General features: G+C 39.5%; 2 protein-coding genes across 2 annotated transcripts in view; both read left to right on the forward strand.

The window, feature by feature from the left end:
* Positions 1–1,785: 1,785 nt before the first annotated feature.
* LOC146621816 (uncharacterized) lies at positions 1,786–11,062 on the forward strand. Its single transcript, XM_085366898.1, has 12 exons — positions 1,786–1,949; positions 2,918–3,201; positions 3,282–3,443; positions 3,548–3,690; positions 3,860–4,034; positions 4,281–4,426; positions 4,614–4,710; positions 4,785–4,881; positions 5,564–5,984; positions 9,425–9,562; positions 10,356–10,479; positions 10,926–11,062. The coding sequence occupies exons 1-12, from the start codon at positions 1,786–1,788 to the stop codon at positions 11,060–11,062; spliced, it is 2,088 nt and encodes a 695-aa protein (XP_085223024.1).
* Positions 11,063–14,982: 3,920 nt separating this feature from the next.
* Positions 14,983–23,850, forward strand: part of bmp2k (BMP2 inducible kinase) — a 55,531-nt gene continuing 46,663 nt past the window's right edge. The window contains exon 1 of the mRNA XM_085367554.1: positions 14,983–15,868. Within this exon, the coding sequence (XP_085223680.1) occupies positions 15,718–15,868 (151 nt within the window). The 5' untranslated portion in view covers positions 14,983–15,717. The remainder of the gene's footprint in view (positions 15,869–23,850) is intronic.

The raw sequence follows: 23,850 nt of genomic DNA on the forward strand, positions 1-23,850 counted from the left end.
ATTTTTTTATTTATCTATTTTTTATTTCATACATATTGCGCAGGCGCGTAGTTTCCCGCCACTGTCCTACCAGATATGCTACACCATACCAGGACGAAGATAATTTTTCCCACTATTTACAGGTAATTAAGCGTTTGTTACTAACATTAATATTATCTATTAATAGAAAATCATGAGTGGAGCCTGAGTTATTTCTCACTGAGCTTTAGCATTAGCCTACCGTAAAAAAGGGAGTGTATGTTGCATGTTATCTAATTGTATTAGAACAACTTCTTTACTAGTTAGCGGTGGTAAAATAGCTCCTGCCAAAACAGTTGTGACTATTAGAAATATTGGCTCCAAATATTTTGTCTTTGTGTGTTTCTTTATATGGAAAAATGGCTTTGGATTTACCTGTGGAAGCTAGCATATATATAATTTCTTTCTGTAACACTGAATTAAATTGACATCTCAGATTTGATTGATGATTCTATCATATGCAGAATGACCGCTGAAGTTAAAAACTGGTTTAGATAACCCATTTAGCTGCTCTGATGTATTTCAACATGGGTGTCAAGTTATGATATTGCTTATAGAAGGACTTGGATATTATGGTAAATGCCTGTATTTATATAGGCTCTTTACTAGTCCCTAAGGACCACAAAGCGCTTTACACATCCAGTCATCCACCCATTCACACACTGGTGATGGCAGCTACATTGTAGCCACAGCCAACCTGGGGCGCACTGACAGAGGCGAGGCTGCCGGACACTGGCACCACCGGGCCCTCTGACCACCACCAGTAGGCAACAGGTGAAGTGTCTTGCCCAAGGACACAACAACCGAGACTGTCCAAGCCGGGGCTCGAACCGGCAACCTTCCGATTACAAGGCGAACTCCCAACTCTTGAGCCACTATCGCCTAGATAAATTCAATAAAGTACAGTCATATCACCCTAATTGTAGGTAAATAGGAGACAGGGTACTTTATTGTCTATTATATCTAGAAGTAGCTTTTGTATTAATCCTACTTTGAATCATGTCCTTCTAATTTTAATCAGCCCATGACATTATTTGACATAAATATGTGTAATTTCCTGTTATTTGTGACCACTTAATAATTAACGTACTTCAGTAAATATGTCCTAATGAGCAAAACTGTCAGTCGTTTATTAAGCAACACAGCTGGTTTTCCTTCAGACCCAACTAAGATTTCTTTGGGATTGCCATACACTTTTCTGTCCAGGAAAAACTTTGCTTACTAAAGAACATGCACTAAAATATCTAATATCGGAAAAATATTTTTGTTGAGATCTGGTAAAAGATTTTGAGATGATTGTTTTAGTCTCTCCACAGAGCCCATCAACAGCAGGAAGTTTTGATCATCAGTGGCCAAATGTGGTGGTGACAGCATACACTCAGTCAGTGTAAGTTTCTACAGTATAAGAAGTGTCTACCACTAAAAAATAATGTTATTTAGTTCTTGGCCACTAACTTTGTGTTTTTTGAAGCATGAAAGGGTGCAGTTCATTCACAAATGCTGTGGTAATACACAATGAATAAAGTTTTTTTTTAACGATTTCTTAGTAATGGATGGAAAATGGAAAATTTATTATATCTGTCTTGAAAACAAACACATGTTGACCTCATGCTGCCATCTAGTGGCAGTTATTACAACAGTTTTTTTAGCTGAGGATAGAGAATTTGCTCTTATATGAAGTTTGATATTGTAAGCTGTCCATCATTTATGGGGTGAAGTAATTTTACTGTTGCAGGTTCATCTCATCCTGATGCTGATGAGGAAGACATGAATTGTGGTGGAGCTGCATTGGACTATTCAAAGAAAGAAATAAAGGATAAAGGCTCTGGGCCTATAAACCATCAACAGCACCTGATGAAAGTTGAGCATCTTGAAAGCATCAGAGCAGATAATTCATATGAAATGAACAGACATAGGACTGCTGTACTTAGGTAAGTGCAGTGACTAACTGTCCCGACCATATAGGTTATGGAGAAAATAAAGTGAGGACAGATATTTCTTGAACAGATTTGCAACCTTTGATGTTAAAAGCATACCCTGTACATTGCTACAAGATGTCATGTCTGAAAGTCTTTTAGGTTTTAGCTCCTGTTTCTCAGAAAGCTGGGAGTTTGAGGTAATGTTACTTATTAAGTGGCATAAAGAGCTTTGGACTGCAAAGCATCAGTGCCACTGCGACAGGAAGCTTCAGCCACATTTGGCTTTAAACTTTCTCTCTCAGGGGTCATTTAACATGTGAATACAGCCATAGTAAGTGACTGTAACTTATGTGAATGTCAGACTGGGATGACAAGGAGGATAAAAATTGGCTTGAAAGTAAAGAGTGGTTTACATTAGTGTTAATGGGTGCCATTTTTGTAACTTTCAGGCTTGTACAGCTGTCTGAAGTAGGGAAATAAATTAGAATAGCTTTGTTGTGAATTCAGCTGGATTAAAATACAGTTGATGTGAGCATAGAGTTTAATTGCAGAGAGAAACAAACAGATGCAATGTTAGTTGCATGAGCTGCTTACACTAAACACATACTGGTTTTCTGTTGTTGTGAGGATCTTGTTTTCAGAACTAAATCCTCATCCACTCAGTTTTTGGTTCCTTTGGTAAGATTTGGCCTGGTTTGGTGGCAAAAGTTTGTCTCTGTTGGAAAAATCCTGACAATAAGTTTCGTGCCAGACTGAATCTCGTAACAATGTTAAAAGGCACTGATGAAAACAACATGATTCATGAAATCAGGAACACAGGTGACATGCATGTTGTTTAGTTTCCGAACTTTTGATTGTCAGATCTTTTTATTGTGCTGCAAACAGAATATACTGTGTGATGATTATGAGCAGATTACAGAAGCATAAACTTGGTGTCAAAGTCCTAACTTGTGGCTGTCACGTCTGTTTCATGCTTCCAGAGACAACCTGGAGATGACCCAGAACTTCAGTCAAGAGAACTACAGAACTGGAGATCTGTCTTCTTCAGACGATGACTCGTTAAGCTTGTTGAAGGATCTCAGTCCCAGGCAAAACAAAGAAGTAGCTCGGGTTGTGCTCATAGCTGATTCAGATCCAGAAGCAGGGAACAAAGAGACAAAACAGAAAAGAGAGATGAAAATAAATCATCTTAAACCAACTGAACCTGTGACATCCAACTGTATCCAGTCTACATCAGGCTACGGAGAAGCTTCATCACAAGCAGGTAATTACCGTCATTACGTTATGTCACATGTTTTAGCTTAATTTATGTTTACAAATCTGCTTTTAATTATCTTATTCAAGCAAAAGTCTCACGACGTGTGAAAATTCCCTCCCAAAAAAACCTTCACAAGAGAAATGGAACGGGAGAGACTCTGCTACACGCTGCATGCAAGAAAGGAGATCTCATTCAAGTCAAAATGCTCATTCAAGCAGGAATCAGTGTCAACATGGAGGACTACGCAGGTGTGTCACAGCTCAATCACATCTGTACTCTGACAGCGTCATCCTCTGTCTGTCATCAAACACAAACTCCATTGTGATCACTAAATATTGACTTCAACTATCAGGATGGACGGCTCTTCACGAGGCGTCTGCTGTGGGTGATGAAGCGGTGGTGGAGCAACTGTTGAAGGCTGGAGCTGATGCTAATGTTAGAAGCTTTGATGGAGTGACACCTCTACATGATGCTGTTTTCAGTGGACACTATCAGGTGATGGACAAACTTTTAAGGTGCAGAAAATTGTTTTTTGTAACACTTTCCACATGTCGGTAGATGCAAAGTTTCACAAACTTTACAAACTTTGATTCATCTGTCATGCTGCATTAGATAGAATGCCCTTGAGAAATAGTTTGATGTGAAATTCATGTGTGCTGCGCAGGTAGTGAAGCTTCTCCTTCAGTCTGGAGCAAATGCCAGCGACAGGAACACTAGTGGCCTCAGTGCATTAGATATGGCAAAGGAAGAACACATCAAAGAGCTGCTCAGGACTTTCCAGGTTTCTTCTGTTAATCACACAAAGTCCTATAATGCATCTTCAAAGCACAGAGAACCAGGTGAGCAACACCAGAGTGTCTTATGTAGTATTTACGTCACTGCCGTGCAGCAATAGTAGATACAAAACCCACGTTCTTCTCTTGCAGGCTGGGTTGTTGTTATGGTGAAGGGAATACCACTGAGCTGCTTTTAGAGCTGGAGATGAAAACTAATAGATTAACTAATAGAATCTAAACCATAGGACACAGTGCTGAGTGGCTGGATGAGCAGTAGAGAAATGAAATCTGAATGTTGGATTGTTTCAGGTGCCACGTCCTCAGAGCCTCGCTGCCAGAGCAGTCCTAACTGCAGTGAAACATCCAACCTACAGTGGAGGGATTCAGGTGATAAAGGCGGAGCCAGGGGGCCCAGAGATTTTGAGCTGAGACAGAAAGATGCCACCACTCATAATGTGAGAGCGTGTTACACTTTCAGTAGACTGTCAGCTAAGCTGGATTTAATGGGCATGGACAAAAACAGTTCTTTCAACCATTCAATAGGCCTAATTAACAAATTACATGTATTATCACTTTATTGAAAGGTTCACAGGTGTGACTATTTTGATGCGATAATCTGTCTCTTATTTTTTTATTATATAGCCGAGTCATTCAGAGGCAATAACAGTGATTTTGGAGGAGGTCAGAAGGAAACAAACAGAAATGTCAACTTGGCCTCTGACAAGTCTGAATGATGCAGGTAAAAGCTGCGTTAAAAGACAACCAGAAAGATACTAAGCGTGTTTTATTGACCATATTTGTGCTTTTTTACAGACAGATATCATGCAGCTCTAACGGAGATCCAGAGTGTGCTGATTGAGGTGCTCGCCAAGCAGCAGTCAGAGAAGGAAAATCTTGCCCGAAAATATCGGTCAGTACAGGAACTGCTCTCATCTTTGGCCTAAACGAAACTTTGTGAGAAAGCACCTTGCTTTTTCAGACTTTCAGGACATATCTACATTAACTGAACAGTAATTGTGTACTGTTTTCAACAGAGAAACTATATTTCCTAAAGTGAGCAAAGAGTTTGGCAATGTCATTCATTTGTTTTCAGTAAGTAGTGCCTCCACCACAATAAGAGTTGGCTGGAATGGTGGTGAAAGTGAGATATTTAAAGTCTTTCCTCAATTTTGATGGAAGTTTGACCTGTTTTACCTCTGGTTGTTTAAACCACGCAACTAAAGTGAAACTAAGTTACATCAATATATTTTATTACGGGGAACTTAACAATGGCTGATGTTCTTGTGTTGACTTTTATTTAATTAAAATTTGAATCAGATTCTTTTTTTTTTCATGACTGATAAAATGGGTCATGATAGATGAAATTTAAGAACCACTGGATTAACAGCTAACTCTGTTGCCTTCTTGTGTTAAATAAAATGAATTACATGATATTTCATTGTCACTGGTCCAACAGCAGTAGAAACTAAATAAAGGTATTTCAAGTATTTAGAAATACGCTGTGCTTCGGTTTATTGCTGTGATGGTTTTTAATGAATCTATTCCAGTCTTTACTTCAAGTGTAACACTCTTCTTTGATTTTCTTGGTGTAGGAGTGTGCCTGACTGCCTTCGTCACTGTTTGCTAAAAAGTCAGATCTCATCCCTTGCTTCATGCCAGAGAACCTTGATAGAGATACTCCAGAACCAAATGTATTTGGTGGAAATGTACATTACCACGAGAGCCAAACTTTCACTGGATTCTTCAAAACCCAGAGAAACACGTGGATATAATCAATGTAGTCGTAAAGCACCTACACCTGCTAACCTGTTGAGGTCGACCAGATGCGACCAGTCAGCCAGTAGCTGTCCAGACACTCCACAACCAGGAATTGCTTTAGAGCATTTCAGTATAATGATCAGACGAAAAAATATTTTGATTCAGAACAGAGCCGTGGACAACAGCAGACGTCTCTCTGTGCTCATCCAGAGGGGAATCATCTCACCTGGAAGTGCCCTACAGCTGCTGTTGAAGGTCAGCAGAAAGTCTTAATGTTTTTTATCATGTGACCATGTGAACCTTTTAATAACAATGAGTAATGACTGGCTGCTATTCTACAATTTACATATCAATATGTAGTTTTTTTTACCAATTCATTGGTTACTCCCACCATGTGTGAAGATACAAACTGTTATACTGGTATCATAGTCTTTTTGCTATTATAAAACATAAACAAATAACATAAAGCAGCGGTCGGGCATAAACCGGTCCGTGGCGCAAAAAAGGTTGGAGACCGCTGACATAAATGATCCATAGTCAGGATTGCAGATTTTGTTTGTCTATCTTGGAGAGGACATATCAAAGAGGGAAAATCTGAACAACTTCATTTTCTTAATTTCTGGAGATTTTTTGTGGCGTTACTACTTTAATATAGGGTTGAAATATCTGCATTTATGTAAAGAAAAAACATCAGACACCAGGTGACGGTGTTACTCGTATAGTTAAGATAAGAAAAAATATTGACAAGATTATTGAAATTAAAAAAATAGTTTTCAATTTTTTTATTAAAAGACTTGATTGATAACTAAGTTTGATACGAAATGTTTGATAACAGACAAATACACATTGTCGGGATTTGTGCAGATCAGGACTGTAAAAACCATTGTTGAACAGGCAGTGTTCAAGAAGCGTGGTTAACGTAGTTGTCAGTGAGGCTAAGGCTACGTTCACACTGCAGGTCTTAATGCTCAATTCCGATTTTTTGATCAAATCCGATTTTTTTGTCTGCTCGTTCACACTACAAATAAAATGCGACAGCAAACGCTCTCTAGTGTGAACGCTCAAAGCGGCCCGCATGCGCAAAAGAAGATGTCACACACAACGCGCTCTGTTTAGACCCAGAGCAACAGTATTGTTTGACTGATGGCCCTTAATATAAAGACTTCGGACTTCACGTTTCCCAATTTTTGCTTTAAGTTGTTTTGTTATTTACATAATAATGTAAATTTACATAATACTTTACATAATATTTACATAATAATGTAAATAACCTAATAATGATCCTTATTGCTGTTTAAGAGAGGAGCGGTGCTTCAAAGGATAGTTGCAGATTTCTGTCAGAATCTGCAGATTAAACAGTACAAATAAAATGTTTACGTTGTCTTCCCAACAGTTTCACTAACATCTACGCTGGATGGCCAGGAAGCGTTCGCGATGTCGTATCGGGCGCTTCTCCGGCGCTGATAATTGGCTTCAGTCTTGTGTCGGTGACGTAAAAGACGGATTTAATGCGACATGACCGTTCAAACAGCAGTCGCTTTCTAAAACATCGGATATGTATCGGATTCAGTACCACATACGAAAGTGACCCAGATCGGATTTGAAAATATCGGATTTGCGCCGTTCACACTGTCATAGCATGATCGGATATGGGTCGCATAGGGTCAAAAAAATCGGATTTGATGCGCTTTCGCCTGCAGTGTGAACGTAGCCTAAGTCTCCAAACTCAGGGTGCTGGTTTAGCTCAGTGCGTTAAGCAGGTGACCACATGCCATATGGCAGCTGGCCTGGATTCAAGTCTGACCTGTGGCCCTTTACCGCATGTCTTTTCTCTCTCAGTTAACTGATACTTGAGATTTGTCTGTGAAGGTTCTCAGTCATCCAGGTCATCGTAGTCAAAGGAGCTTGCAAAGAAAAGCGTCTGGACTTCTTTAAGTTGCTTGAAGACGTTTCACCTCTCATCCGAGAAGCTTCTTCAGTTCTAAGGTCAAATGGTGGAGAGTCCCAGATATAAACCTAGTGGGAGTGACCCCCCACAGAGGGACAAAAGGACCCCCTGATGATCCTCCACGGAGGCCGTGGAGACTGTCAGAAAACGACTACAAGAAGACAGCTCCTTGGAGGACAGGACCAACTTCACACCCGATCAGATCTGCACACTGTTAGACCTCTGCCTCACCACTACATATTTCAAGTACAACGAAGGCTTTTACAGACAAAAACATGGCTGTGCCATGGGCTCCCCCGTGTCACCTATTGTAGCCAACCTTTACATGGAGGAAGTGGAAAGGAAGGCTCTTGGCTCTTTCAAAGGAAGAGTACCCAGCCACTGGTACAGATATGTGGACGACACCTGGGTCAAAATCAAGACACAAGAAGTGGAATCCTTCACTGCGCACATTAACGCCGTGGATAAGAACATCAAGTTCACCAGGGAAGACACAAAGGACAACTGTCTGCCTTTCCTGGACTGCGCTGTGCACATTGAAGAGAACGGCAAACTCAACATCGAAGTTTACCGGAAGCCCACACACACGGACCAGTACCTCCTCTTTGACTCCCATCACCCTTTGGAACACAAACTTGGAGTAATCAGGACCCTACACCACCGGGCAGAACATGTTCCCTCTAAGCCTGAAGGGAAAAAGAAGGAACACACACATGTAAAGGAAGCACTCAAAACGTGCGGCTATCCTAAATGGGCGTTCTTAAAGTCAGCAAAGAGGCACAGAAAAGAAGATCAGACACCAGCGAGGGAGGACAGACGCAACAACATTGTCATCCCCTATGTAGCCGGCGTATCAGAGAAACTCAGGAGAGTTTTCTCCAAGCATGACATCCCAGTGTATTTCAGACCCAGCAACACGCTCAGACAGAAACTGGTTCACCCGAAAGACAAAACGCCAAAACACAGACTTAACAATGTGGTGTATGCTGTACAGTGCAGCGAGGAATGCTCAGACCTCTACATTGGAGAGACCAAACAGCCACTTCACAAGCGCATGGCACAACACAGAAGAGCCACCTCCACAGGACAAGACTCAGCAGTCCATCTGCATCTTAAGGATAAAGGACACTCTTTCGAGGATGCCAATGTTCACATTTTGGACAGAGAGGACAGATGGTTTGAAAGAGGAGTGAAAGAAGCCATCTATGTCCACTGTGAGCGACCATCTTTGAACAGAGGCGGGGGTTTACGACACCAACTCTCTGCCATCTATAATCCAGTTTTGAGATCCCTTCCCAGACGCCTTAACGCCCACTCACATCCTGGGCCATCTGACCTCAGGAATTCGCATGATAAGGTGGGGCCAGGTTTCACAATGAACACACCCGAAACTCTGGCTGATTGGGACCCACGCCCAGTTTCCCACCTTGGCTCAGGCGATTAGAGGATCATCAGGGGGTCCTTTTGTCCCTCTGTGGGGGGTCACTCCCACTAGGTTTATATCTGGGACTCTCCACCATTTGACCTTAGAACTGAAGAAGCTTCTCGGATGAGAGGTGAAACGTCTTCAAGCAACTTAAAGAAGTCCAGACGCTTTTCTTTGCAAGCTCCTTTGGATACTTGAGATTGAAAAAAACATGGTCAGCCAGGGTGGCAATCCTTGTGTTCTTGATATAGGAAGGAATGTATTCCCTGAAATCTACAACTGCATCGACAGTGAATTTTAAAACAATCTTACTTTTTTCAGGGTCACTGTCACTTTGCTAATGTGCTGGCCGATGGCTCCATTCTGAGTAAAGGAAAGGTGCACTTGGCTCCTGAATGCTGGCTCAAGTCGATTCTTGGGAAAAACATCCCAGTCAGCTCAGCATATGCCTGGGACAAGGTTCGATACCCACTCACGTTATCATAAAAATAATGAATCTCTTGTAGTAGCTCACACAAGCAGCCTGAGGTGATTTTCAGATAGAGCAGCCCGCATGAGGGAAAAATGAATGAGTTCATTCATTACTATCAGACCACTCCTGCGGGTCCTTATGAAGAAGAAAAAGAAACAGAAAATAATTCATAAGTTAAGTGAAAGAAAACTGCTTCCTTTTTCATTGTGCATCTTTATACTGTAATTTGTGGCTTGTGTTGTTTGAATTACCCGAATATGTTGCTGAAATGTGAGTTGTATGTTCTTAAAGTATTTATAGAGCACAAGTTGTCTTTTCTACAATATTTTATACATCTGCTTAACAAATATTTTCATCTACAAATAAATAATGACCATAAAAAATGTGACTTAGATTCAGGTAGCAGAGGAGTATGAGCAGTAGAGCAACTGTGCTCTTGTTAATTTGTGCAGCACATGGAGTAAAGTAACTAAAATATTATTTGAATTGCATCTTTCAAGATAAGCGGAAGCGAATGGATGGATTAAATAAGTTCAACTTGTTGAAAGAAAAATTAAAATTTTCTTCACATATATGGTTAAAAAATACTGTTATTATCACACATGAAATTTCGCTGGATGTAAACTTATTTTTCCTTTGTAGGCTATAAATTATATAGTGTTTGTTGTAGAGCGGTGTTCAAAACTCAGGTTCCACATATCCTACAATTGCTCATTTCTAGACATGGATTTTACTGGTTAGATATTTGTGAACTCTGAACATTTTCTATAATTTCCCCAGGTGACATTCAGAGGCAGATCTTTGTCTTTTTACTTACTGAACATGGAGGGTGATGAAAACACACCACAAAGGTGTCTTGAGGAAAACCGCACAGGCAGTTCTTCTAAAGAGCTGATAACTACTGGTATGTTCATGTCTGCTGACAAGTGTAGCCCCTACATCAGATCCAACACTTCCTGCCTCATGTTTACAGTCAGGTCCCTGCAGCAGGTGGAGAACTAGTTCATGTGGCAATGCTGCAATCCAAAAAAACACTGCCATCGGCAGCTGCGGTCCAAGACAAAGGAGTTCACTTGCAGAATGACAGACTTATTGGAGAGACTGCTGACTATTTCTTCTTTATTTGTTTGCCAAAAGGTATTCAGTAAATAAAGGATTTACAGAGGAGCACTTTGTAAACTGTTCACCACTTTGGAAAATCCTTGAAAACACTACTATGACATTTCTTTTAAGGCTACTCAAACAAACAAAGAGGGCACAAAGGCAGCTGATAAAGCCTAGGTATCAGTCTGTCACAGCATTATTAAGTTATATTGTAGTTCTTTTATTGTATTGTCTTTAATTACGCAGGAACAGACAACTTGAACCATCACATGAAGATCAAGATCATCCATTTGGTGAACGATGAAGAGCTGCTGCCAAATGCTGTAATGGACATGTACTGGGACAAGCTCATAAAGGAAGACTACTCAGAGTCTCAAGACTGAGCAAGTTAATTATTGTAACTTGCTCTACTCATATTTTGACTGTTCTGCTTAGTTATTTTAGGATCATTTGCATTTGCTGTACTTTTTCCTACACACACACACACACACACACACACACACACACACACACACACACACACACACACATATATATATATATATATATATATATATATATATATATATATATATATATATATATACATATTTATTTATTTATTTTTATTTATTTTTGAGCTTTGCTAAAATAAAACTTGCTGTAACTTCTCCCTCAAACACAGTCCAAAGTGGTTTATTATTTAACGTGAAGAACAAAGACATTTATCTTCTGCCACTATCAGTAAAACAGGGAACACAAACCACATTTTTCTTTTTAGATGATTTTTTGGCATCTTATCAGAAAGCTAGAGTGCAGGGATTGCAGTAAATATAGAGGATAAAGATAAAGACAACAAAGTCTTGATACCACACCACATCTTATTGACTTGCTGCTTTGGTTCAAACGAAGGTGACATCAGGCGCACTGGAGAGGCAACAACAACAACTGGGTTTTATAGATGGTGGCTACACAGCATTATTCTCTCTTTATCTGTGCTGACTGATTCTTCTCAGCTTTTGTTTTTAGCCCTCAGATGTAAAAAGCTGATGATCTATGGTTGTCTCCTTGCCAAGCGGGCAGTGTGACGTTGACCTCAAGGTCAGACTAAGTTTTCTGGAAATCTTGCAAATGCAAGAATTTGAGAATAAGGTGATGTAGAATTTTGAAATTGCCATACATGCCTACTAGGAGGCTGAGGAGTAGCACATTAAATGAGCTCAGATTTACCTTTAATCTAATACAATATTCAGGTTGTTACACTTGTACATTTGTGACTCCACAACAGGACAGAATTTGAGATTTTTTTTCTGGCAAATTAACAACTTTGTAATTTCAGGGAATATCTATTTTTTGGGTTTGTTTTTTTTTTTAACGTAGAGATTTTTCTCATTTATTGACCACTTTAATCTCATAGAATATCCAGATGTTCTTTGTCATAAAATCAGAAACTCAGATTGCTTTTCTCTGAACATTAGGAACCATCAGTAGTCATAATACTTTTCAGTTATTATCACCATTAAAGCGTCACTGAAGCCCCTTGAAACTCTAACTTCAGTTCCCAGAGGTCTGATCAACATTAATGGGAAAGGAAAAGCATCTGGAGTCATCTCAAAGTTTAAAAACAAAGTCTAGCTAATTGTCATTGTGTTCCTCTGAAAATTACCATCATTTCCAGCTGTGTTTTATTTTTTATTTATTTTTTTAAATGAGCATCAGTATTGGAGCATCATTGAAGCCCCTGAAAAATGCTCTCAGCTCACAGAAAGCAAGCTAATTTTCATTTTCATTCATGACAGCAACAACACTGGGGTAAAAAGTGTTTGAAGTCAGGTCTGTATGATTTAAAAAGATTGGACGGACTATTTGTGATATTATAATCTCAGGGAATGTACTTTTTCTTACATTTTAAGAAATATTTTTCTTACATTTATCACTTAAATTTCAAGAATATCACAAGCTTTTTTCTGTAAATGTACAGCTATATTGTTGGATGGTATGATTTTTTTATCCTCTGACTATAACATGCTTCCTTTTAACCACTGAGGAGTCTTGGTTAAAAACACTGGCACCAGTCATTCTTATGTAGGACCCAAACACAGCACCTAAAGATGGTTCAACCACCAGCAGGTGGCACCATACACTGCACAGACAACCAGACAACAATAAGTGTGTCAGAGAGGAAAGATTCCCCCCTGCAGAAACAGGATGTGTCCAGACATGGGGGTTTATACAGTCATGTGATCCCACTCTGCTCCTCCTTATCTCTTATGTAATCCCCATCTCAGCCGTGGGTTGCCCCCACCCACCCCTCACAACTGCTGACCTGAATATGGTAATTGTGACCACTTATCTGTAGAGGTATATGTTTTCTTCCTCTAGAAACTGATGTGCGGAGGACATAGATGTCTTGAGGAGTACAGTAATGAAAGTCTGTAGGTCTGTGTGATGGATTGTTAAGCCTGCACACGGCAGCTGTCACACCACTTCCTTGTTGGCAGTGTGTGGTGAAAAATTTGTGTTATTTTCCATTGCTGATGGTCATTAAAATGTAAGGGAGTGTTGTTAAGAGATCAATTTACTGAGGAAGTAGCATGCCTTTAAAATGGCCAAAAATGCTTTGTAGGCAGAAGAAAGACACAGATGAAGATAAATCAGGCTTTTTAATAATGAGCAAGTTAATAAAGCTGGATCAGGATAACACACTAATTCAGTTCAGCTTGAGGTTTGTTTATTTCTCCATGCACTACATTCTTTCCAGGCTGTTTAGTGCTCCCCTTCCTCAACCAAACTGCTTAGTGTGTCACTCAGGCCGCCCAGTAACAGATGAGTATTGGCTGGGTGCTTCTTATGGAAGCCTGTTGCTACCAAGAAAAGCAAATAAGCAGATATGAAGGCAGGCAGGCAGAAAACAAAAATTATAAATAATAATCATTGTAACAGTTTCTTACCTTTAACAAAGTTATTTTAAAAATTATCAAAATTCATATTTAGTAAATTAAATTTTTGAGGTGATTGTCAAAAACAGCTTAGCTGGATGCTAAACTGTGACAACCAGTATCACATCACCAAAATGTTTTTATTGATTAATTAATTAATTAATTCATTAGGTGAAAAATTAACTAATTCGGCTTCATTCTTGATACATATAGGTAGGGCAGGGACAAGGGCAGTTAAAAACATTGGCACCGGTGGTTAGAATAAACACCATGGTGGTAACAGGGTCACTCTACGCCACTCTATACTTCTGTTTTAAGTATGATTAATTTGGAAATGAACAAAAAAAATAAAGGAAAATATGAGATAGAAGCCATTGTTATTCAGATTTTTTATGATGATGATGATAATGTGAGTTTGTGACAGCCCTATTAATTTCATAATTTTTAATTGTTTAAATTTGTTAGTGTTGTAAATATAAAATATAGTTCTAGATTGTTTCCCCCTTTTATATAAGCTACAATTTTACACATCAGTGAACTCCTTTTTAAAACACATTGTTTATTATGACTTTTATGTAATTCCATTTCATTTGAGAGGTTTTTACCTGCTGGTAAATTGTCTTGTTTCTAGGAACAAAAGCACAAAGGATAATCAACGGGCTTACCATAATTAAATTTTTCATTTTTATTATTTTTGGGGGTGATGGTTTAAATATATAATTTGTTTTCTTTTTAATTTTTTAAAATTTTACTTAACTAATCTTTTCTCCTTTTATAAAATGTTGTTTTAGTTAACTAATGCCATTGCTTCATGTACCTGAATTCTCTACACTGAGAAATGAATGACTGAAGTTACGTGTGCCATGATGCTCAGGCTGAGTGGGTGGGAAGGCTGAGATGGTTTGGACATATGCAGAGGAGGGATAGTGGATAAACTGGACAAAGAATGTTGAATACATGGGTGGAAAGGAGGAAGACCACAGAGGAGGTCAGTGGATGTAGTGAAGAAGGACACGCAGAGGGTTGGTGTGATAGAGGACAATGCTAGGGATAGGGTGAGATGGAAACTGAGGTGGTGACCCTTAAAGGGAGCATCTGAAATAAGATACTTTCATAAGTTATTTTTTATTTACTAAGTAAGACATTTTTTTTCATGAAAAATAAAATTATATTTTATATATGATAATTTTAATGATTAAAAATACTTGAATTTTGGTCAACTGATAGATGGATTCTTTTTTTTATTAGTTCGATGCCCTCATTCATTAATCTTTCTTTCTTGCTGGCATCAGTGGGCTTCCATACAATCTCCACTTACACCAATCATAACAATGAAAGGGGGCGGGGCCACATTGGGTTAGGTTGTCACTCTCATTGGGTAAATAACAAACCACCCACTTATTTTGAAGCCTGCCGTTTAGGAGTCACGAGAAGTTTAACGGTTAGAGAAGCTCAAGGAAAATGACACAAATGAACCGGATGAAAACGGCTTCACTGGAGTGGTTCTGACAAGCAGACGACGCCCGCTTGTATCACAGGTGCCGTCCCGTACTTTGTTAGCCCACCTGCACTCGGGGCGGATCGAGGAACCGCTGTGGCTGCTAGCGAAGCTCGTTAGCCGCTAACCACCGAAGCTAGCGAGCTAACTAGACGAATCGCCCGACCAAGTGGCGGGCGTGAAGCTAACCACGTCAAGGCTGGTTTTGGAGGGCTGGTTGGCTGAATTTATTCCGTTGAGGAGTTTATTTCCGCCCTTCTTCTACAGTGCTGCTCTTCTTCCCCGTTTCATTGTGTCGGAGCGTCCTGACTGCATGCACGCATGCTAGCAACTGCCACAACTGGCTAGCGTAAGCTAAAGTGGCAGTTTTTGTTTTTGTTTTTGACGCTGTCGCCGGTACGAGATTTCGGAACGCGGTTGTGTCACCATGACGCGTGGTTATTAAGTGGACTTTTTAAATGTCGTGCAGCCCCTCTAGGAGAACCAGACGCGGAGCATGCAGGAGAAGAAGAGAGTCCAGATAAGTAGATAGGGGACGCGACCGAGTTAAACTGGACTGCGGAGTCGATTCGCCTCTGATTAGGGATTGCATTTTGGTTGGCCCTGACAGAGAAAGGAAAGGATGAAGAAGTTTTCGAGAATGCCAAAGTCTGAGAGCGGTGGGCTCGGAGGGGCATCCGGGTCCAGCTCCAGCTCCGGAGTCAGCAGCTACTTCGGGAAAGTGTTTTCAGTCGGCCGGTACCAAGTCACCGTGGAGGAGCTTGTTGCAGAGGGTATGTATCGCACATGCAGCTTAATGATGGTAACGGGTTTATTTTATGGCTCGTGTTTGTTCTACTGAACATCTCCTTGTGATAGAAGTAGGTCGCTCTCCTCTTCCAGGCAGTTGCCACTTAAACTGGGACACCGGGGATTTGGTGCATGGCTAGAATTAAAGCTTTCCCCATACAGCTGTGGTTTACATCTTGCTTCAGCTGATCCAAGACTAGGGGAGTGGAGAGGAGAAGGTGTGGGTTGCCCTCGGGGTCCAACCCTCCTGTGTCAACATAAAGCAGTGTAAAAGTCACTTTTGCCTTATCGAGAGTCTTTAGCAAGGGTTAAAACAGTTTTGCCCTCTTTAAAGCATTTGTGTAGTGCTTGTTTACAGCAGCAGTCCTGTCATTGGGTACAATGCAGGAGAAGATTTCTCTCTAATACGAGAGGGTACTCCCGTATTAGAGAGAAAGCCACACCAATCAGATGACCCCCTGTGAGCAAGCACTTGGTTATGGTGGGAAGGACAAACTTCTTTTTCTTTTTTTTTTTTTTTAACAGGAAGACTTCTCCAACAGAAATGGGCTTAGGGTGGGGCTCCCATCAGGCCTAGCCTGATTTATTTAGTTATTTATTTTTGGTGGGGAGACTAAGGGAAAAAAGCAAGCTATAAAATATTAAAATAAATGTACAAAAGCATTAAACATAGAAATCAAGAAATGGTGTTAAGCACATATGCATAGTCAGCTAAGAATGACCTACTCCAGGTTAGGACAGGAGGTACACATTATTAATACACACTACAGTAATAATTAGGAATGAACTAGTTTTGAAAGACTGATTTCCTGCTGTAGCTTGTTTTGAGATATTACATCTAAATGTGTGACACATAACTTTGAAATTAAAATCTTGAGAATAAAAACATTTTATCTAGTTTCATTTATCTATGCTTAGTGTGTGGTCACTTGTCCAAAAGCACCTGTTAAGCTGAGGAATCCCTGAACTCTCTGGCTGTGTGGGGAAATTTAAATCAAAGTAGAAGTCTTTCAGTCTCAAGATGTAAAAACCTACAAATGTGAACTTTTTTGTTTTTCCTTTTTTTGTCATTTAAATTGAGCTGTGAACTGTGTTGAAAACTTGGTACTGACTTTATTTGGCCCCTGGTTTTGCCTGCTCTCTACCACTTTTGAAGATGTGCTTTGCAAGACTTCTTGGAAAGATTTAAAAATTCCTTCCTGATTTAACAACGCTTTGTGTTCAAAAATGTGTTCACAAAGGTTGAAACCACCTCCAAGCACATTCAGCCAGCCGGGCAGAGACAAGAGGAAGTGTGGAAATAAACAGCTTTTGAGCAAGAGTTACTGGTTCACAAATTGTCCAGTGCTTATCAAAGCATATTGATTGAAAACATAATTAGAAACTTTAAAGGTAATTCAGCCAATTAGACAGCTAATTAGTCCTTAGAGTGGTTTTGTCAAACATGCAGCCCAAAAGCCACAACCTTCAAAACAATGGTGTCAAAACTGCCCCACTGGATGAGTTTGCAAAGAAGTCACTTATTTCGGCAGTTCCTTTTCTTTCAAATTCATGGTGTGGTAATGCCAGCTTCCCTACAAATACCTACAAAGTTTAAAGTATTCCTAAATATTGACCAGATATTTACCAGCCTTGATTTAAGAGTAAAGATTTTACACACATCAGATATTGTTTTGGTGTTTGCTAATTTTCAACTTGTTGAAAGCCAAAAAGTAGTTGATGTCAATCAGAAATATGCTAACATTTGGTTTTAGATTTTACTTCGGAAAGGTGGATATCTTTGCCCATTACGACGCACACCACTCGAGACGTTTTTGTGAATACTTTTGATGTGAAATGTAAAATCAATCTGGGAGGGGAAGAGAATTCCTCTTGTGTAGGAAGCAGTTGTTTTTGCCTTTTTGTTGGAGGATAATGTGACTCTAATGAGATATTTCTGGGAAAGTGTTCTAAGAGATCATTCTCAAAATAATACATATAAATATATTTATGAGTAGCCTTTTTTTCTTTTTCTAGTTCCCCCTCACTGCTGACTTCTTATCTGATCACACTCAACAGCATGTTTGACACTATTTTACTCGATTGCTCAGATTTTCTCCCTGCTGTTTGAGGACTAATTTAGTCAAAGGGTGAGCCCTAAAACTAAGCTTAATCTGGGACAATTTTAAAGGAAGTTTAACCTCTCTGGTCCCACCTAAAATTAACCAGAAGAGACATTATAATCAAACATATTTCTCATCTCAGCCCATAATCGTTCTGTGTAAGCCTGTGCTAAGTGCCTCAGTGGTGACGAGCATGTCTCTTCATGCAGCTGTAAACACGCTGTAAACTTGATCTCACTCGCCCAAATTAAAAACAAAACAACACAACTCTTCCTGCAAGCAGTCATGAGTCTGTGTCATCATATAATCATGTGCAGAGTCTGTGGCTGGTTTTTCTGCACTGTAACCTTTGCTCATCAGTCTGTCCCAAGCTAAAGAGCTGGGTGTCTGGACTGCATGGTTAATCATATAACAGAATATTTCATTTCACCAACTGTGCCTGGTACATTTGAAAGTAGATGAAATGTTAAAGTGGAAAAAGTGCCGGTGCCCGTGTGAAAGGTCTGTATGAAGGTCTAAAATCTGTTTATGGCTGTGAATAAGCGCTTCATTGCAGCAGTTTTTGTCTCTCTGAAACTTTTACTTCAGCTCGAGTAAAGATGACTTTTTAGTCTAGACCAAACTTGAATTTGCTGCGACTCATCTGGTCTTGTGATGATCTAGAAGAAACGGGAGGTTTTCATAGGTTGGTGGTTTTATTTATTTTTTTTATCTTTGTCTCCGGATTTCTGCTGTCCCTCTTGAACAATGTTTTGGTCGGTTGTGTGCTTTGACTGATTGCTCTCTTACAGTATATTTCTGTGTTAAATTTATTTGTCCCATAACCCAACATGCACCTCCCTGGAAATTTAACAACATGTTGCCATTGACGCTGTTCATACAGGTATAAATACTGGCAATGGTGTCGGCCGCTGGCATAAGCCAAGTCGTAGACTCGACGTAGATTCATTACAGAAGCATAATACAGGGATTACTGTTGTCTGCGTGTTGTCTTATCAGGACAAGCTGTGTTGCACTTTAATCTAAGGCTCCTGGATTAGTGCAACCGCCATAATCATGATTTTGCTTCTTAATAACTATAGTTTAAAAAATTTAGCACAAATGTATAAATTAACATTTTTTTTAAAGCACCTGGGAGAGGGCAGCTTTATAAAATTTAAAAAGACAAACATGAAATGGTAATGTATGTTTGTTTACTATCATTGAATTTCATTAATGTGTCTGTTCTCTGTCCAGTTAAGTAGCTTTCTGATATGCAGTGTCCAGTGTAATACTTTCCCATACTGGCTCAGTAGATCAGAATTAATTTATATACATAATCTAAATTTGCAAAATTACGACTTACAAAGCTTGTTCCCTTTGAGACCCATTTTTCAGGTGTCAGTGAGACAGTTGCTGTCAGCCTTGAGCAAAGTTAATAAGACACTAATTTAAAGATTGATGCAAAAAAAGGCGGTTTTTGTTTCAACGTGTTCTTCATTCTCTAACGTTGTTGCTGTGTAAAACAAAACAGTGGAGGATAGGAGCAGCTGAAAAGATGCTTTTTTCTTTGCAAATAATCTTTGTGAAACAGATGATTTGGCAAAGGACTCTGTTTGCTGCTTCGCTGCCTCTTTGAAGCTACCTCACTACCCCTTCTGTTTGTTTCAGAGAGGCTTCGTCATAAATTATGACACCGACCAGACTCGTGTATATATTATCACAATGTTGTCATATATAAAAGCCCTGTATTTGTTACAGTGCTCGTCCCATGCTCTAACCATTCAGCAATATTGGACCTCCAACCACTAACCAATGCTTGCTTAAATGTTTGCTGAGGTTTCAGGGTTTGTGGCCAGAAAAGCTTGATCTGTTTGATCTTTGGTGAAAATGTTGTGTTACCTGCTCAGAGATTACAAGGCAACTTTGCACCAGGGCACATTTAAAAACGAGTATTACAGTTACAGTTGTACGCACTAAGTTGTCTTTTAGCCGAACAGCAACACCGATGCACAGTCAGGATAAACATGAGCAAGCACATTTCAGAATGTGCATTTGTGTTAAAAGTGAAAACAAATTCTGAATCAATTGCTGAGTCTGCATAACACGGGTTTGTATATGTGTAAAGTGAAACTAGTCCTGTAATGACAGCAACACAGTTGGGTTAAAATTACATGTGAGGCAAAGCTGCAGCTTTAACACTGGCTCATATTGAACTTCCTGCTATCGTAATCTGTTCAGATAACCCACATTGCATCAGTTTGTTTCCTGTCTTTTCATGATGCCTCCACACATCTAAAGATAATGAGCCTCAAGTCAGCAGAGACCACGGTTCTTGACTTGACTAAAACTAGATTCCTTTTGAGATTATTTCCTCTCATAGTCCTGGTGGAAATTCACAAGAAGAAAGCTGTTGCATTAGTGTGTAATGTTTGCTCTAAAAGGAAATGAACAAAGTCAAAAACACAAAAGAGGAAAAACTTACGATGTTTGATTTTATTGGAATGTCAACATGAGAAAAAGACTGACTTAAGACAGCACAGGCTAAGTTTTATGATCCTTATCCTACAGTTAATGAGGTTTACGTTTTCAGCAGACACTATAATAATAACTAGACTATACCGTTTATGGAAAAGTTGCAGTTGGATGTTTGTTAAAAATCTGAAGGGAATCTATTATACTTGTATCATAAAAAATGACAAAGGAGGAAAGAACTAAAAAGGAAGGGTTATTAAAAAATAAATCTGTCGCAACTAAAAAACTGAAAATGAGATTTATGAGCATTTAAATTTTTTCTAAAATTGACAAGTGAACTGTTTTTATCTCACGTTGTGATGAATTTATTGTGTCATTAGGTATTTGTCTGCAACACTAAAATCACTGGAAAAGTCTTTAAAAAGACATACTGGAAGTTCAGTATGCTCAGTGTGTAATTCTGGGTCACTCATGCGACTGATGTCAAAGTACTGAATGGATCATGTGAGGTTTTTTAGAGTGGCTCATCTCTTGGTACCTCATTCAGCTATTATCCTGCAGCTGTGCCTGTTTAATGAAAAGCACGAGATTCCTGTAAAACCAAGCACACAGTTGTAGTTTGTAAGAAAAGAGAAGCTGGGGCACTCCGCATAAAATCAGTCAAATCTGAAATGGTTCCAGGCTTCCCAAAATCACTTAATTTTTCAAAATCTGTTCAACAGCTTTAATGTTTTTAATGGAGCCATGCATATTGCAGTGAAATCACTAAAACAACCACTTCAAATGTCACAATCTAAAGCTAAAATAGTATTTTGTTCATAGTGAAGCTGCACTAATTTAATGTTTATGATGAAAAGTAACAGAAACAAGCACCGGTGCTCTGAATGTTGATTTGGTTTCTGATGATTAACTGGGGAAAACTTAAAATTGTGAATTTTTGGGGAAACCTTGATGTCGTATATCACCATGTAGGTAGGTGGCTGGTCAGAACAAGTTATGATGTAATAAAGGACTCCTTTTCACTGTATTTTCATACCCGGCTTATCTTGTAACGGTGTTTCCCTTTGCATTGCAAGACTTGCATGTGTTTTTCAGTCCTGAAATTTACATGGATATCTCCTGTAACGTTACGAGGGCTAAAAAAAATAAGTGCTGTAAAAACATTGCAAGTTGAAAAGTGCTTGAGGTCTGTAATACCGAAAATATTCCCATCATGAAGGTAAAATTTTTGCTAAACTTAAATTTAAGTTATTATGTAGGATTTGGTTGAATTTTGAATGATCATACACCTTTGTTTTTAGTTTTTTTAAAAAGTGCAAATTTCAGTCCCCTCAAAATAAAATTTTGTGAAGTTCAAAAGTTTTCTTAACACCATGTGTTTATCTTTTGGTTTTCCATTGAGACATCTGCCCAGCTGGACAGTTTGTACCCTCAGTCATTTCCCTCCACTCCCTCTTTAGCCTCTGTGGTTTCTCTTGAGCTCTGTGCGATGCTGTCTTCAAGAGGAACACAGAAGCAACTTGTGAGAACAGGATGCATCTGTGAGCAAGTCACTCTTTCTCTCCTCTTTCTTATCGTGCACACTCCCCTGTCAGGGGCCTGTCGGAAAAGGATAGAAATTAATTTGATTAAATATGGGCTTGGGATAAGTCTGCACTACACCCAGTGGCCAGTTTTAGCTACAATTCTGAGATCTAATATAGAAGTTGCACAGTTATTTAGTGCTCTGTGAAGGTGTTAATGTTTAAAACAGTCTTTGTACTGATTCAGTTAATTTGTAGTTATATTTGTGCTGCGATTAGGAGGAAGTGACCAGACCTAAAATTTGCTGCGCACTAATTTCAGCAGTGTTACACAATTAGAAAGGATATACCACTGAAAGTTTATTAACTGGCAGACCTTTGTACGAGGCCATTACAGTGAAGAGAGAGCAGCTCAAATAATGACGTTGCAGAAGTAGACTGAAATGAGATTCTTCTATAGGGTGGCCAGGCCAAGCCTTATACATGGCTTATTTGGTGTCGTTTTGGCTTCATGCGCACATCTTCATTTGATCGAGTTGAGGACTTCACCATTTCAGTGATAAGTCATTACAGGGATTCAGAGAGAGGAGAAAAACTGCAGCAGCTTTAAAATATTTAGACATTCTGGGGAAACCCACTGAAAATCTGTCATCACGTTGGGTTATGTCTTCTTCCTGCTGATGCAGTTGTTGTGAATTGTGACACCTTATTGTGTCTTAAGCACCAGTGTAAATGGTTATGATGCTGCACTAATGTCACAGTTGGCACACGACAACCAATGCTGTGACCATCAGCACGGCTCAGGGAGGGAGCTCAGACCAGTTGCTGCTCTTTTATATTGAAAGTAGGTAGTTGAACTGGTTCTGTCATCTTGAGCAGGATGTCATTGTGAATCCAGAGCTTAGACATCCCATGTGACCCCGGGCTGCTTTGGGATCTTTCAGGAGGAACTGGAAAATGTTGCTCTGTAAAACTGGAATGCCCTGTTTAGCCTGCTGCCGGTGCACCCCAGCTTCAGATAAGCAGAGTAAATGCTTGGATAGACTCTGTTGATTCTACTGTATTGTCAATGAAAGGGAATGTATCTTAAGTTTACAGCCCCTGACAACAAGGTCAATTAGCCTGTCTTGTGTATTTCACAGCTATAAAAGCTGGGTCGGTGGCTTTCATTACTCAATAAGTTTTGTAGTCAATAATTTTCTCTTTTCACCTGCAGTAAGCACAGGTAGGTCGATTTAGGAGTGTGCATTATGACAAATTACTGTTTTACACAGCAGACACCTGCTGCATAATTGACAACAGAAGAAGCTCCTCATAAGTGGTGTTGATGATGGTCACGTTTTTACAAGCGTTAAATTACATTAGCTTGGGTTTCACTGTACAGAAGTGAGTAAAAGGGATACTGTGATCCTTTTGGAGCCACACAGTCACAATCTCCTACAAGTTGTCCCTGAGGAGGAGTCTGAAATTTCATTTAGCTGATGCCTAGCTGCTGTTTGTAGATTTTTGCAGTTCTGGTGGAAAGCACATTCTTGTTATCATGACTTGTGTGTGGCTGATTACAGACGAGGCACAAAAAATGTTTTAAGTGATAAATGAACTGACATGACATGTGTTTTGTTTTAGTTACCATGCTAAACAAGCACATTTTCAGAGAGCAGATGATGTTACTTATCAATTGAAGCCTCGTGCGTACATTTTGCAAATGTGATTCTTCTGTTGTAGGTTTTTCCAGTTGGATGTGCTGTGTAGGCAAAAATTCAATAAAAATGTGTTGACTGTAGCTGGACAAACTGTCTCTGGCTAATAGCCCTGTAACTGCAGTCAGAATACTTCATTAAGCTGTTTGCTGAGCAGACACTGAGCATTTAGCAGGTAAACTGCCTC

Source organism: Diplotaxodon limnothrissa, linkage group LG12, assembly GCF_057381915.1.
Source record: "Diplotaxodon limnothrissa isolate DT_005_m linkage group LG12, D_limnothrissa_male_GT1.1, whole genome shotgun sequence".
NCBI lineage: Eukaryota > Metazoa > Chordata > Actinopteri > Cichliformes > Cichlidae > Diplotaxodon > Diplotaxodon limnothrissa.

Coding starts and splice junctions, on each gene's coding strand:
- LOC146621816 (XM_085366898.1), top strand. CDS start 1,786: ATGAATTGTGGTGGAGCTGCATTGGACTATTCAAAGAAAGAAATAAAG. Junction 4,427..4,613: donor AAGATGCCACCACTCATAAT/GTGAGAGCGTGT, acceptor TTTATTATATAG/CCGAGTCATTCAGAGGCAAT. Junction 10,480..10,925: donor TAAAGAGCTGATAACTACTG/GTATGTTCATGT, acceptor TTAATTACGCAG/GAACAGACAACTTGAACCAT.